The following is a 15156-nucleotide window of genomic DNA, read 5'->3' as shown; positions in this document are numbered from 1 at the left end:
AGTACCATATATTGTGAAATATCTCAAATCATCTCTACTGATGATAATGGTAACTGCTTGTCCAGCTGTTTGTACAACCATTGGGCTTACATCATGTACTTGTGGCTACACCGAGGGAACAACAGGCTGCATAATTACTCTCTAGTGACAGTGTATCATTGTCACTGTCAGCTGGCCATGTAATGGAACCTCAAAGCCATAAAAGACAGTGATTCACCCCACAATCCTCTTTACACCGCAAGGCTGCCAGCCTTTAACTCCAAGCATCCACTATGGCGCTCTGTGGTTGCCTAGCAACTAAAGGAAATTGGAGGTGCATTTGATTTAAGGCATTTTATGAGGTGATTTATTTGAAGACCTTCATATAAATGCTGCCATGAATCTGGAATTTTCCACCGGCGTTTTTTATGTATTTGTGATGGGAGGTTCTAATTATGGTCACAGATGTCGCAGCGTCACAGCTGCAGATCTTGTGCCTGCTGAGGGATGAGAGTGTGGCTTCCTGCTAGATGCAGGGTATATTTTATGTTATAGTGCAAAAGCAGAGGAAGGGAACATGGCCTGTTTCCATGACACCATAAACAGGAAATGGGACGGGCCCAGTGCTGCCAGAGGAGTCTAAATCAATGTGGAAGTCACCATAGAGGTCAAAGCTTTCCCATACTATCATGCACTCACTGACTGAAACACAGAAACAACACCCACATAAGTGTTCATAAAAATTAAATCATCCTTGCTTAAAGCTAATCTATCCACACATTTCCCACTTTCTCTTTTGAATAAGAATATGTCCCTTTCACGCCCCCTCAGAAGAAGAGAGTGGGAGAGAAGCTGCGGCGGCCCTTTTGGTGGCCTCCTTCATGCAGGTCCCATCCCTTACGGTCGCCATGCCAACCTATGTGAGGAGGAGGCTTAGCTGTGGAGCCCAAAGAGATTTGATGAGGTCCTGGGATAATTAGCAGCTCATTATAGAGCCCAGTGAATGGGCCAACAAGCTCCAGGAGCCACAAGAGAAAGCTCAATGGAAAACACACAGGATCGGAGCACACATCAAAGGGAAGCACTCACTTTTCAGTTCACATAATGCAGAAGAGAGCGACATATAGCTATATATGAGCGTCAAATGTATATTTCATATATTTGTATATGAGCTGTACAAATGTAGCTCATAATCCCCATGTGTAAGCCTCTGTGTGTGTGTGTGTGTGTGCGTGTGTGTGTGTGTGTGTGTGTGTGTGTGTGTGTGTGTGTGTGGGGGTGGGTGACTGTGTGGCTATGTGTGTTAGTCAGGATCTCGGCGTCACACCAATCAGAGTATTCTTTTTCCCCAGAGGCCCTTAGTTGCTCCACAAATGCACAAAACACAACCCGTTCTCACACACACCCATCACACACAAATATTTGCACACAGCTCACGATTCCAATCTTAAACGTATAAGCTCTCATAAAGTACAGGAACACTGTGTGAGTGCCAGAGATCCTCAGCTAAGCGATCTGTCTATCATCCACACCCCTGTTCCTGTACCTCAGCGTGCGTCTGTGCCTCTATTGGCATGCAGGCAGGCACTCGTCAGGCAGAATGAACCGTGCACACCGCTGTGCCAGGTGACCCATATTGCAGTGCTGTTGAGTTTAACAGTGCATGGGCTTCATTTTGTCTGGATATGTGTGTTTGTGTGCTCCCTGTCAGTGATATGCGGCAGTGCTGTTGCTGTATTGTTGAGTGTGTGTGTGTGTGTGACATGTTTTCTGTTATTTATTATTGTATCTGTGGTATATTGTTGGAGCTGTGCTGCTGCGTGTTGTGCCAGCTTGGATGAGGTATCATTAAAGGGACTGTAATTTAATGTAATACTCCTTGATCATCAGCATCCTGGGTACCAAAATCCACCCTGATGGGAGGAACACCAGTCACCGTTATAGTCTCTCCACAGCACGGAATACAATATAACCTATATTTATTGTTAATGAAAACATACAGAAGTATGCTGCAATGGTAGATGGTAGAAAATTGTAGAAATGTGTTGAAAAAGTGGAGCTTCAATGTTAATTTGTTACAACAGCAGAGGGCGTAACGCTTCCACATTGCTAGTGATAGTCCTGCCACATGACTGTTGTCTCTTGTCCTCTAGGATGTTATTCTTATTGTTTGTGTGAAGTAGTGGCATTGATTTTGGCAGAATTAAAATGAATAATGTACATATAAAACATGCACACATTCTGGTTGGTACCATTATGGCTGTGTAAGATGCTGCAGCATTCCAATGTGTTTTCTTGGTCTCTAACAGGACAACAGTGCAGCGCCTGCACCCTCTGGTGGTGGTGAAGGAGAGAGCGCTTTGCAGTAAAAGAACAGCAAACTTTTGTGGTATTCATGTGAATTGTAACTTATTAGAAAGTGTATGTGTATTAAGTTTTTTATGAGGTCAGTTCTTCTGGTGCAAATGTCTGAAAGGAAAATAAAGAAATCTACTGTGAATAGAAGGTTACTACTTCTGGCGGTTGTCTGCACTCGACTGAGGCTTCTAGATACTGTGTATGAAGAAAAAGAAATCACATGACCAAACAACTTAATGCCAGACATCAATCACAAGTTGATTTAAAAGTATTGTTTAATTTAACAGAAAGTGTCAGACAAAAGGCACGTAATGCATGAACATACAACTGATTGATCACGTAGTGCACCAGAGAGGAAAAGAGCATGTAAACCGAATGTGTAGGTGAAACTTCCTCAAGTATGTCAAAACATGAACGACAAAAAAAACGATATGATACAGTCAGTAGACAACAAACAACACAAACATGTTATTATGGCAGACAAACATTTAAAAGTGGTCCGTAGCTTCACTTGAGATCATCATAGGCAATGTTCGTAAGACAAACATGAAAGAACTCATCAAATCAGTCAGAAATTGGCTCGTAAATCATCACTCCGAGCCTCTCACGTGCTCCTCTGTCATCAGAAAATGAGTACTGAAGGCTCTTTGTTGCCCTGTATCACAGTATAACCCAAAGCCTCTCAATCACATTATTAGTAAAAAGACAAAAATCAGACTCTTAAGACATAAAGAGAGCCTCTGGTCTCTGTTGTGTGTCGTTTGTGTGTGCGTGTGTGTGTGTGTGTGTGTGTGTGTGTTCGTGCGCGTGTGTGTGCCTGCACTGGGACCTGCCGTGGTTGCCGTGGATATTTCCTTGCTACCAGCGCGGTAATGAGGAGGGATTGATTTTTGGCCCCTCAGAGAGAAGACAGCTGGTCTCATAAGAGCCCAGCAGCAGCTTCAGTGGTTATGAATCTCCCATGCCAACATGAATGGCACTTCCTCACCCAACCCCAACAGCAGCAGCACACTGTCACTGTAAAACATCGACGTAAAAACGTTCACTCCGAAAAAACAGAGCTCTTAGAAATCAAATATATTGCACTTTAAACATCAGGAACAGTAAACAGAGAAACAACTTTAAGGGATGACTTCCCACACAAAAAATAAAAAAAACAACAGGTTGTCCAATGCCTCTGTGCTTCAGCCTGTAGATTCTTCATTTAAAAGAATAGTTCAATGTTTTGGGAAACTTGCCTTTTGATTTTAGAGTTAGATTTGAGGATTGATACCACTCTCACGTTTCTATGCTAAATATGAAAGCTATATTCAGCTGCAACCAGTTGCTAGTTAGCTTAGCTTAGCATAAATGCTAAAACAGGGGGAAATAGCTCAGCTGTCTCTGTCTCTGAAAACAAACCCAAAAAAAGTTTAAAAGCGACTCGTGGGTTATGTGCCAGACTATTTCTTGAGCCTCCTGGAGTCAGAAGAAATAGTTTTGCACATAACTCACGTGTCATATTCTACGAAAAACACAAGCTGTTTAGATGACGTGTTAATTATTGAGCTTCAGAGGTGTTGCTAGGTGGATTCTGTGACCTTTGCACAAATCCACGCCAGCTGGCTTCCCTGTTTTCAGTGTTTATGCTGAGCTAAGCGAACTGTCAGCTGGCAGTAGCTTAATATTCACTGTACTGATATGAATGGTATTGATCTTCTCATCTAACTTTACGCAAGAAAGCGAATAAGCTTATTTCCCAAAATGTCAAACTATACCTTCAAGGGTGTCATTAGCATTTCATAGCTGTGGCAAACAAGATGCCAAGCTTGAGGTTTTGTGTGTGTGTGTGCGTGCATGTGTGTGTGTGCGTGCATGTTTTCAACAATTTGCGAGATGTTAAAATTGACTTGAAACAGAATTAGAAAGAATAATCAAGAGTGAGTCTCATGTGCACTCCTCTCCACCCTTGTTGATCCTTGAATCGACTATTAATGTCTTGGGAAGATTCATAGCAATGAATGGAGATGTAAAATTGTTTACTGTTATATAAATATTATTTTAACGGTTAAATGGAAGTTGTTAGCAACAGACATTCCAGTTCTAGACAAGGAAAACATGACTTTAAAAAACAATGACCTCTGTAAATACGCGGCGGTCGTGTCTTCTGATGATTGTACAACCAATCCTCTTAGACAGTCCTATCCTGACAACAGACAGCGTCCATGTTTCTGCACTATTATTATCAGTGTGCACTCTTCACTATCCGGCAGGCACCAGCAACCTGTCTATGGCGTACTGTAAACGGTCCCAGTTCTTCCAGAAAATGGTCAAAAAACAAACTCCCAGGAAGGTAGCCACTACGTGGTGCCGGCTCCTCATCATTGGAGATGCAAACTTGGCCGCAGTGGAGACACACACCAGGATGACGGTGATGATGGCCAGCATGATGTTGATGCACTTCACCAGCAGGACCCGGGCGTCACGGCTCTCGATCTGGACCGTCTGCTGCTGCTGCTGCTGGAGCTCCAGCTTGGATACCCGCGTCTGACACGACTCCAGAGCCTCCTACGAAAGACAGAGAGAGACTTTAAGGGCCTTCCCGTGTGGCTAGAGGGCCTTTTTCTGACATTTGAATCTTCAATTACTCTCGAAGGTAATAATAATGCCCAGTGACAATAACCTTGTTAACAGATGTTAGGTGAGCTTCAGCAATAGCTTCACTATTAAATACCTGAATGTCCCGGGCCCTCTCATGAGCCTGGTAGGCCACCCTCTCCTCGATGCTGGCCAGTTCCTGCTTCAGATTAGTCATCTCATGTTGGTGAAGCTCTGTCAGGTCATTTAGTTGGTCTTCTAAACGCTCGTACCTAGACGCCGCAGAAATATTAGTTAAAAAGTATCCTTTATAGGCATTTTCTATGTACTGTATATGTAATTATTTGGTGGTAATAATAATCATATTAATAAAAATACCTGTATCTCTCTTCCTGCAGTGTTTGGCTAATGGTGACATACTCTCTCTTGAACTGAGCCTTCATCTCCTCTATGTCTTCATCCAGCTGGCTCTGGGCATCTTTGATCTCCCTCACCTCCTCCAGACTCAGAGCCAGTCTGCTCTGGCTGTCTCCGCCGGCCTGCTGGCCCGACACCTGCCCCGCCGGCACGCCTCCCCCCGCCGGGTTCCCGTTACTATCGGCTGAAATGGAGGCGCTCCCCGAGGAGCACTCATCATCACTGGGATACTTGGACTTGCCCACCATAGAGGTGCTGCTGCTCAGTCCCTTCCCTGCACTGTCAGTGGGCAGCGGGGAGGAAGCATCCAGCGTGGTCTTGAGGTGGGCGATGTTGTCAGCACTGCCAAACTTGTTCCTGATGAGGTTGGCGAACTCTCTGGGCTTGCTGAAGAAGAAAGGAGGGGACAGCGAAACACCTGGGCCGATGGTCTTGATCTTGTCCATGGTCGGGTGTCGGCCGCTGCCGGTCATGTCTTTCAGCAGCTCTCTGGGAGACTCCCTGGGCAAGGTGCTGTGTTTTACAGTGGACGGGCGAAGGGAGGGGCTGTGGTGGATTTCCCTGTCTTTCATCTTTCGATGGTACTGCTCCAGCTTCTTCTGCATCTGGGCAATGTTTTGAGCCGACTTCTGGTTCTTCTTCTCAAACACCTGCTTGATGCGCCCTACTTGCAGCTTGTCCGCACTGTTCACCAGCTGCAGGTACTCGGCCACGTTCTCGTCCCGGGCCGTCTGCTCTATCTTCAGCTGCTCCGTGACTTTCAGTATCTTTTGCTGGAGGTTGTCCAAGCCGGAACGACTACGCTGGACCTCGAAGCCCAGAGCAGCACCAGGACTTCCGTCACTCAGATCCAGGTCCAGATTGTTCTCTGAAGAACCCTGATGCATCGACCCCGAGATGCTCAGGAAACTGCCCTCAGTACTTCGGTCCTACGAGGAGGAGAAACAACAATCAGAAACCGATACTAGACTAAACCGATATTAGATATGGAGCATTTGCAGGGATACGCTTGCACTATGGACATGTGCGAAACAAACCATTTGGAAAGGGTAAACAACAACTCTTCCTCTTCTTCTCTCGGCTGTTCCCGTAATGGGTTGCCCCAGAAGGTCATCCATTTACTTTTGTTAATAACCCAGACCTCAACCAATCCGGTGTGTGAATCGGATTTTATGATCCGCATATGTTTTATACTGGATGCCCTTCCTTACGCAACCCCCCATTCACAGCACCCAGAGAGGGTACACATGTTTTGGTGGCGGAAGAAAGCCCAATTACAAACTCCACACAGGTTGGGCATCAAATCCTAAACCTTCTCGCTGTGAATGCCTAAAGATAATTGTCACTTTTAATTTGCTAGTTTTGACAACCACTCCTCTTATCATAGTTAGTTTTTATTTGATCTCACAGAATCACCAGATTACTTATAGAGACGGGTTTGCTTCTGTAAATCACCTATTTAAAAAAAAAAAAAAAAAAAAGGTACTGTCCATTATCATCTTCAATTGCATTGCAAAATATTTGTGAGAAACTGCAGGCCGTGGCTAAGTAGCTCTGCAGTACAATTAACATTTACAACAAACATTTTTACTCAAGTTTCCTTTAATGCTTTTTTTTTGCCGTTTCTGAGCTTCCTCTTCATAAACAGCTTTGTTCTTCACGAGTCCTTACATCTGCTCTATTCAGCTGTCCTGCTATTGCTACAGTGAGACCATCTGGGTGTGTCTGTAATGCTCTTATTTGACACATCTGTTATGTTTTAGGACCCAAAATGTAATCCTGTTTATTTGCAGTATAGCACACAGATGACGAAATTCAGATACCAGCTATTATGTGTGTGAAAGAAGTGGAGCGTGCACATTTAATGTAGGTCAGAATTAATGTCACACAAGGCCACAAGGCTCAGGAAATCCCTTTCCCAGACATAGTCCCCTCGTTTTACAGTAAATTACCATGTTCCTTATAATGGCTCAAAATGACCGCCTGTTTCTGACTGATGTGTCAATACTTCACAGTCGAGCATCGTCTGTAGACTTGAGGAAGTGAAACAGAATTTAAAAAATGGCAAGATTATCTTTGGCAGGAAACCTAACGACCTTAAATAAAAAGGAAACTGAGGAGTGCTGTGAAGACCGAATTTAATTAGGTTTCGGGGCAGCATTTTTAGACTGGAAGTGTAATAGCACTGCAATGTACCGGTGGCCCAACAAGCCACTAGATCTTGCAAGTTGATCACAGTTCAACACCAGCGTAAAGACAAGAGGTGTAAGCTGCTCAAGCAAACACAAAAAGTGTTGTACAGCAATATGGGCTGTACAAAGCTGCACTAATCCTTAACGAATGTAATATGACTAGTATTAAGTAACTAAACAGCTAACACAGGCAGACTTATGGCTGAATCCTGCTTAGCATTCCCCCATCACCACGCAATGGTTACATATTGCAAGCTTTCACAACTGACCAGTGCATCTGGACTTTACAGCACACGGACACAAGACTGTCAGGTGGAACTCAAGAAAAGGGTGATTAAATAAGACGTACAGATAATAGATGATAAAACAAACACACGTTCTCACTCAGGAGGACTATTGCTCTTTGAAACCAGTTGGATTTAATTCATCCAATTGTACGTTGCTATTTACTTGCTATTGTTACCTCACACTTAATCGACTAGTCAAACTTGTTTGTGAGGTTGATACCAATTTGGTGCAACAACAAGGACGTAACCATTAATTACTCAAATGTGGTTTCACTATATATTGTGCAACTCAGAAACTGCTCTATACTTGCTGTTAGCCATGCAGACATATATCAACTATGGGATGGAGTGTCATTTTACAAAGGGTTGAATTTTTGCTCAGGCATTCCCTTTTCCCAGAGGATTAATCCTAATAACTTCAATGATCCATTGTGGTCAACATTTCTATTTATCCTATATTTGCTGTTCAGTGTGCTGCAAAAATGAGTTCTTAAACCTCGAAGTGAGTTTGCAGGTTTTTTCAGGACCAAAAGCCAATGGGATTTTTACATTGGAATTTGGATTACTGCAATAAACTCTGTGACAAACAAGAATTTATGATATTTACAAGTTTTGTTTAGCAACCACTTTTTTAAAGCATAAATTCAAGTTGCTCTACGTTAAGAGCTACCGTCACAATAGCGTTCGCTATGATGACGTTTTGTCGTCTCAGTTAAAATTAGCAACTGACATTTTAATAACGTTCAAGCTTAAAAAAAACACGCGCAAAATATTTATTGACGTATTTTATGTCGTAGAACCAAACATTAGAATCTCTTAAACTAACCACAGACATTATTGCAGACATTTTACCAAAAACCTATAAAGATTACCAACGACTTCACACGTAGGTGATGCTAACCTCATCCCTGCACATATAAGCAAATATTAGCATAACGCGCGAACCTAAGATGGCAAACGTGGTAAACAATATGCATGCTAAACAGCATGTTAAAATGCTAGCACTAGCAGCTTCCATTACTGTAAACTCAAGTCTTGTTTGTATATGTATATAAACATTTTAATTGTATTATTACGGTATTATACTGCACATACATATTACATACTTATTTACGTTTAGTGCGTAACCAGAGAATGCTATGCTTCTTTTTACAAGCATGCCTTGGGTATTTCAGCCTCTGTCCTCATCCCACTCTCTCCCCCCTCTCTGGCATCTGTCCTTCTTGAACACAGGACTCTTTGTCTGAGGAGAAAAAAGCACACTTTGTCATGTCCTACCTCTGCTCTCTACAGGACTCTGATGAGCGAGCTACTGCATATGGATTCGCTGGTCTGACGTAAAGCCCGAGGAGCCCTGCGCCCAATGACAATCCCGCTCCTTCCAGAGTGCACGCAATATCTCAACAATAAGTTTCACACACACACACAAGCTTTTTGTCAAACTTGTTTCTCTCACAAAAGAAAGCTGAGCCTAATGTCCTCCTGCTTTGAGGAAGTGTGGTGCAAGCTTGTGTGTGCGTTGCTCATATTACTTTTTAGTTGACAAACAACAAACACAAAGAGCTGCCTGTTATGACCAGACGGCTTAGACTATATGCGATTTATGCGGTACTGGAACGGAGTGAGCTCCTTGGGCGCTCTTCCACCACCAACATTCACTTTATTAAATGTTCAATGTTTTCTCACAAGAGCACCGGGGACGTTTATTGCCTCAAGGTGCTGTGATGTCATAGATACGGGACGAGCGTAAACCAGATACAATTGTGGCCTGGCAGCAATTGGTGGATCGCTGCTGAGGCCTGAAGCGAAAGCACCTGGAGGTGTAAATGTCAAGCCAACACTGTATAACACAGCTGGAATGAAGGGCGTAAGCTTTTTATTATAAAAGCAAGATGGCTCTTGGCAGGATGAAGCCTGATTCATGGGAGCAGCTCAGATAACCCGGCCCAGATGATTTTCACACACTCGGACTGCAAAAACAAGTACGACATCGGACTAATTTTTAATAAGAAATTGAATAGGCTGATCTCCGCTGCTGCTGCTCAATATTTCGACACACGCTGACTAACTGCTGGACAAATCTGAGGGTGACTCTGGATGAGTGACTGATGAAAATGTCCTCCTAAATCTGCTGAGAAGCTGCCCTGCCTGCTTTTCACTCCACTCCTCCTCCCCCCCCCCCCCACCCCCCCCCCCCCCCCCCCCCACCCCCCCCCCCCCCCCCCCCCCCCCCCCCCCCCCCCCCCCCCCCCCCCCCCCCCCCCCCCCCCCCCCCCCCCCCCCCCCCCACACACACACACACACACACACACACACACAGTATCCAGGGGTTGTCGAAGGTGACACAAGGTCTTCGGGGATGGCCGGAGACGTCAGGATGGGGTAACTAGGAGAAATGCAGCTACAACCACACCGCAGCTGTTAGGTCCGACAGTTAAGTGGACAGTCCTTCACTGAGATTGAGTTTGATGAGATGGCGTTTTCAATCTCCAGCCAGGTGACCTGCATGGTTGTCGTTGAGCGACACGATAAACTCCTACTCGCGTTCACGGACTGTGATCCTTCTTCTGATTGATAGTGAGATATATATATATATATATATATATATATATATATATATATAATATATATATATATATATACATATACACACACACACACACACAACATGTATATAAGCAGAGCTGTGTGAGAGACCCATCTGTCTGATCATATGCTCAGAATCTGGTTTATCACTATCAATGTGAGAAAATGTTGTCTTTGAAATTATGGAGCCAGGCGTACGCCCACTGCTGTTTGACTCACCCATTGGTATTAGTGTGTTAGTAGAGGGAAGAGGGAGAGAGCAACATAAACTGAAACATATCAGAGGTAAGGGAATAGAAGAAAGGGAAGATACTCCGAAACCATAGCACACATCATCATCATTATTATCAGCTCCAGCAACAGGATCTACAGGGGGCCCTGTGTGCCCCTAGGGTGCCTCCCTCACACCTCCGCCCTGTTTGAGCCCCCCGTCCCCCACGCTGCCCTACATAGCAAACAGCGTCTGTCCAACACCATGACCCATTTAATACGCTCTGACCTCACTAGACAGCACCCCATAAAGATCCCACTGCATTAGCCTCAATCTTAGCCCAACAAGGGAGAGCTGAGTGTTGTTCTCTCCTGAGAAATCCATCCAAATCTGAGAGACAGATCTAAAGAAGGGGGGTTAGTCAAATGAGAAACTGCAGATGCTGCTTATCTTGCACTGCAGTGTGCTCTCCCTTGGATCAATGATACCATTTTACATGCAAAAACAGACCATACACTCATCTGCCCACTGCGGTATTAGTGGAATAAATATTGGCTCAGATTAGCAGTAACTGAGCCCAATTATTGCTAAAACTCTCTGTCCTTCTCTGTTAAATGGAGGCGGTATTAACACCACGTACATTTTCTTATGCAAACAGGAAGGCATTGTCCCCGTTACGAGGAAGTCGTGTTTGAAAGCGCTCACAATCGCAGCTGTAATCATGGTGAAATCATCAGCTCACAGGTCATGCAGGCATTCAAACAAGTGAAACTACGAACACAGGTATCCGCAGAGATCTGAGGAAGTTTCTTAAAAATTATGAGACTGTGATGTGACACACACACACACACACACACACACACACAGCAATAGAGCTGGCACACTCATTGAGAAGGAACAAAACCGTCCCTTCAGCAGAGAACAGAGCCACAGAGGGGAAGAAGCCTGTGGTGCTTATTGGTATTCCCTCCAGCTGATCCTCATGGATACAGACACTCACCCACTCAGAGCTCACACAGGGAAACGGGAAGAAAACCAGAGAGGGAGAGCGACAGGGAGCACATCTTTGATTGTAGTCTGAAAGCTGACCCAACTTCTTCTCCTCCTCCTCCTCCTCCTCCTCCTCCTCCTCTCATCCCGCAGCTGCCTTTGTGGCAAAACTTTGATTGCAAAACCTCTCTTTAGAGGCCACAGTGTACCTCCTCAAAATAACCGAGGAAATAAAAGCAGGGCAGTTTGAAGTCTTGAGTTTCCTGAATGACTAATCCCAGTGAATTCAGTGGAGAGAATTTCTGAAGACGTAATTTGCCATTATCTCATAGACAAGCTGGTCCAGGACTAAATCAATAGCCCATTAACACTCCCAGCGTCTGCTTGTCCCTGTGGACTTGGAAAGTATTGAATGCGGTTCAATTAAGATAAATATGCAGCTATAGTCAATGCACTCATTCAAAGTGAGGGAGTGAATAGATCCAATGGCATAGCAGGGGTGGTGAAGAGTCAAGCAGCTCATTAGCCATGAAGAACACAATAGACAATTAAAAAAAAGGAGAGAACTAAAAAAAGCGGACAATATTTTCCAGATAATCATTCACAACATACGGAACATAGCATGTTAAAAAGTTAATATTTATTGTGTTAGCTGATGTGTGTGCCTTTTGTCTGGTGACACTAATCTTCGAGAACCAGGTGGAGCATACGGTTGAGGAAAGACTGAGAAATGGCACACAAACCCCTCCAGAGCCACCGTCCAGTGAGGGTTAAAGACTCAAACGGAGGTGTTGCGTCATCTTTGGCCTCTAACCCACTATATCTGCCACACAATGGCTTTTTTGAGGAACAAAACTGGAATGTCATTCACAGCCAACAAAAGAAGGAAAAGCATAATCACACAGCCCAGTGATAATAAACGAGCCAAATCGTCAGTTATGTTGTCCCATTAATGTTGCGTTGGTGTTTTAAGTGATTGTTTACATAGTATTTTACATAGTATTTTAAGTGAATCTTTTAAGCTCTACTCCAGAGGACAAGTTATTCATTGCTCACATGGCAGCCGGAGAGTTATATTAAAGAGTTAAACGGGCTAGCTCCCTTTGCCTTTGAAGACAGGTGACAGGAGTGGCAGGCCTGGAGGCTCATGCATATACTAGGAAGAGAAACAACCTGCTGCACGATACCTGGCGGACTTTCTGGTTGCACAAGAATCGCGCTTGGCGGAGCATTCCTCTCTGTGATGTCACTGTTCCTGAAATTTAAATGCATTTGAGGGAATCTTTCTGAGGATCTTTTATTAAGAATGGTTTGGTGGTTTCCCCCAAAACCTGTTAATGCAGTGTTGAATGTGTTTTGAAGGTTGTTTTCTAAGTCCATGGCTGTATGCTACTGTATGCTCTGTACATATTTTAAAGCACTTTCAGGCAACTTTCAATCAAATCGACTGACTTGACTACATTTATATATGAAAAGAGATGAAATAAGATCAGGACATTTGTGCTTTCAAGAACCCTCTTTGCAGTCGGCTTTGAATTCATTTTGACAAAGCATTAATAGCACTATTAATATACTCAGTACAGACTCCGTATACAAGTATCATAGTGTGTTAAGTATAAGAATCTATGTCGTAAAGATGAGTGATCACTGTAATAAAACTGTCGTATTTTCAGTATAAAGATTACATTGTGTTTTATTTCAGAGAAGATCGTTCTTCATCTGCTCAGATACCAAATATCCTAAATGTCAGGATATACAACCTGGTTAACATAAACCACCACTATAAAAAGGTAGGGTGAGGTTTTGTATTTCTGAAAAACAAGGTTGGGCATTGAGTCATTGAGTGGCCACAAAAACAGAAACAACACAAAACAACTGCAATAAGTGCCTTGGCTTCTTCTATTGCAGTGGACTGCATTGTACTGGAAAAGCTTTGTCCATTATAATTGGTTGGAAGAGGAATTCTTATTAAAAGGAATTAGTTACCATTTGGATGAATCAACAGTTTCAGTTTAAACCAGAACAGGTATTTGTTACAGGACTGTTTACTGTACTTGGTCATTCTGGTACTTCAACAGCCCGACAATGCCCACAGATTTTAATTAGAGCTGAAACTGAACTGGGCTTGTTTGCTGTGGTCAGCCATTGTACTTGTTGCCAGTTGGCCTACTTGGTATGCTGAGGAACTGAACTGTTCATATGTTCACTGAGCTCTGGAACTGAGCTACCATGTTGTAACATAACAATTACCGCCAACACTGCTCTGTGTAACTTGTACACATTAAGTTGATTACTCAGTCAATTGGCAAAGTATTTATGTCATCATAATTCAAATTATTTTAGTATTTTTTTGTGGGCAAACTGCATGTTTCTTGAACTGAACATATTTTGGGATTGTTGGTTGACCAAAACAAGCAATTTAAAGTGCTTTGGGCTTTGGGACTTGTGGTGGGCTTTTTTTTCACTATTTTATGGGATTTAATAGAACAATTAATCGAACAATCAACACAATTAGATTAATCGATATAGGAAATAATCGTTATTTTCGATCCCAATTTCGTCGTACGGCCGCACAGGACGATTATTGTCCCGTTTGTATACCGTCAAATATGTGGACGATCTCACTATGCATGATGTCCCGAGCAGGGTTATTTTTTTATACCGTAAATAAATGCTGGTATTCTGCGCGGTATACCTGAACGCACCACCGGGATACGGGGCTCTTTGTTTAGGGGAAGATGTGCAGCTTTTAAAACGGCGCAGCTGTCGGTTGTCACACACATGACGCCGCAGATCAACAGACAACAATGTGCCGCCAGTACAGTAAGGCGCTCTGGCTTTGTGACACACCAATGCTGTAAAATACACTCACATGACACTCACCATCCGGCTGCTGAGGTATTTCTCCTCTTCGGATAAACTTCGCACGGACACGTTGGCGCTGGGCATAATAATCCCGTGTTGGCGGTGAGTTCGGAGCTGCTGGTTCTTCAATTGAACATCGTTGACTAGTTCACAATGTTACGCCTAATCTGGTTTCCATGTTGAGCCCCTTCTATGTCGATCTCTCTCTCTCTCTCTCTCCCTCACACACACACTGTGACTGCCCTCTTCAACATACAAAAACTATGTGCGAACCCAAACTCCGCCTATTTCTCTCGGCAGGGTGGATGCGCGAGGAGGGGTTAACTCTTTCAACGCACGTGCTTCTCGCTGTTCGAGTTTTTAAAAAAAAAGAAAAAAGAACAGCCTCGTAACTAGTATTTGGGTGCGTTTGTGACTAAGAGTTTAATAATATTCGCACAATGTCTTCAATTGTTTAAAGTGTATGTTTACTTTAAGGCGTATTATAATAATTATAATAAATTACTAAATTATTAAAATGTTGGGAGTGAACACTTCTTTAAAGAAAAAAAAAGTATGTTGTAACACTGTATAAAACGCAGGCTATTTTAAAAGTCGACTCTCCAGTGGTGGTACTGCTTCAATGTAAAAAATAATCTGCAAAATGACTGATGCATTAGTCAGCAGCATTTTGATGTAGCTGGTCAACTACTTT

General features: G+C 43.4%; 1 protein-coding gene across 2 annotated transcripts; it reads right to left on the bottom strand.

Annotated features, from left to right (window-relative positions):
* Window positions 1-2594: 2594 nt before the first annotated feature.
* LOC117732626 (transmembrane and coiled-coil domain protein 3-like) lies at window positions 2595-14816 on the bottom strand. 2 transcript variants are annotated; one of them, XM_034535677.1, is made up of 4 exons: window positions 14481-14816; window positions 5293-6260; window positions 5051-5186; window positions 2595-4884 (listed from the first exon to the last, which is right to left on the bottom strand). In XM_034535677.1, the coding sequence occupies exons 1-4, from the start codon at window positions 14544-14546 to the stop codon at window positions 4579-4581; spliced, it is 1476 nt and encodes a 491-aa protein (XP_034391568.1). In that variant the 5' UTR covers window positions 14547-14816; the 3' UTR covers window positions 2595-4578. The 2 variants fall into 2 exon arrangements, with proteins under 2 accessions (XP_034391568.1, XP_034391569.1); XM_034535678.1 differs by having other exon boundaries at window positions 14470-14708.
* Window positions 14817-15156: the final 340 nt, after the last annotated feature.

This window comes from Cyclopterus lumpus, chromosome 6 (genome assembly GCF_009769545.1).
Source record: "Cyclopterus lumpus isolate fCycLum1 chromosome 6, fCycLum1.pri, whole genome shotgun sequence".
Taxonomy (NCBI): domain Eukaryota; kingdom Metazoa; phylum Chordata; class Actinopteri; order Perciformes; family Cyclopteridae; genus Cyclopterus; species Cyclopterus lumpus.
This window is presented reverse-complemented; position numbering and strand designations above follow the sequence as displayed.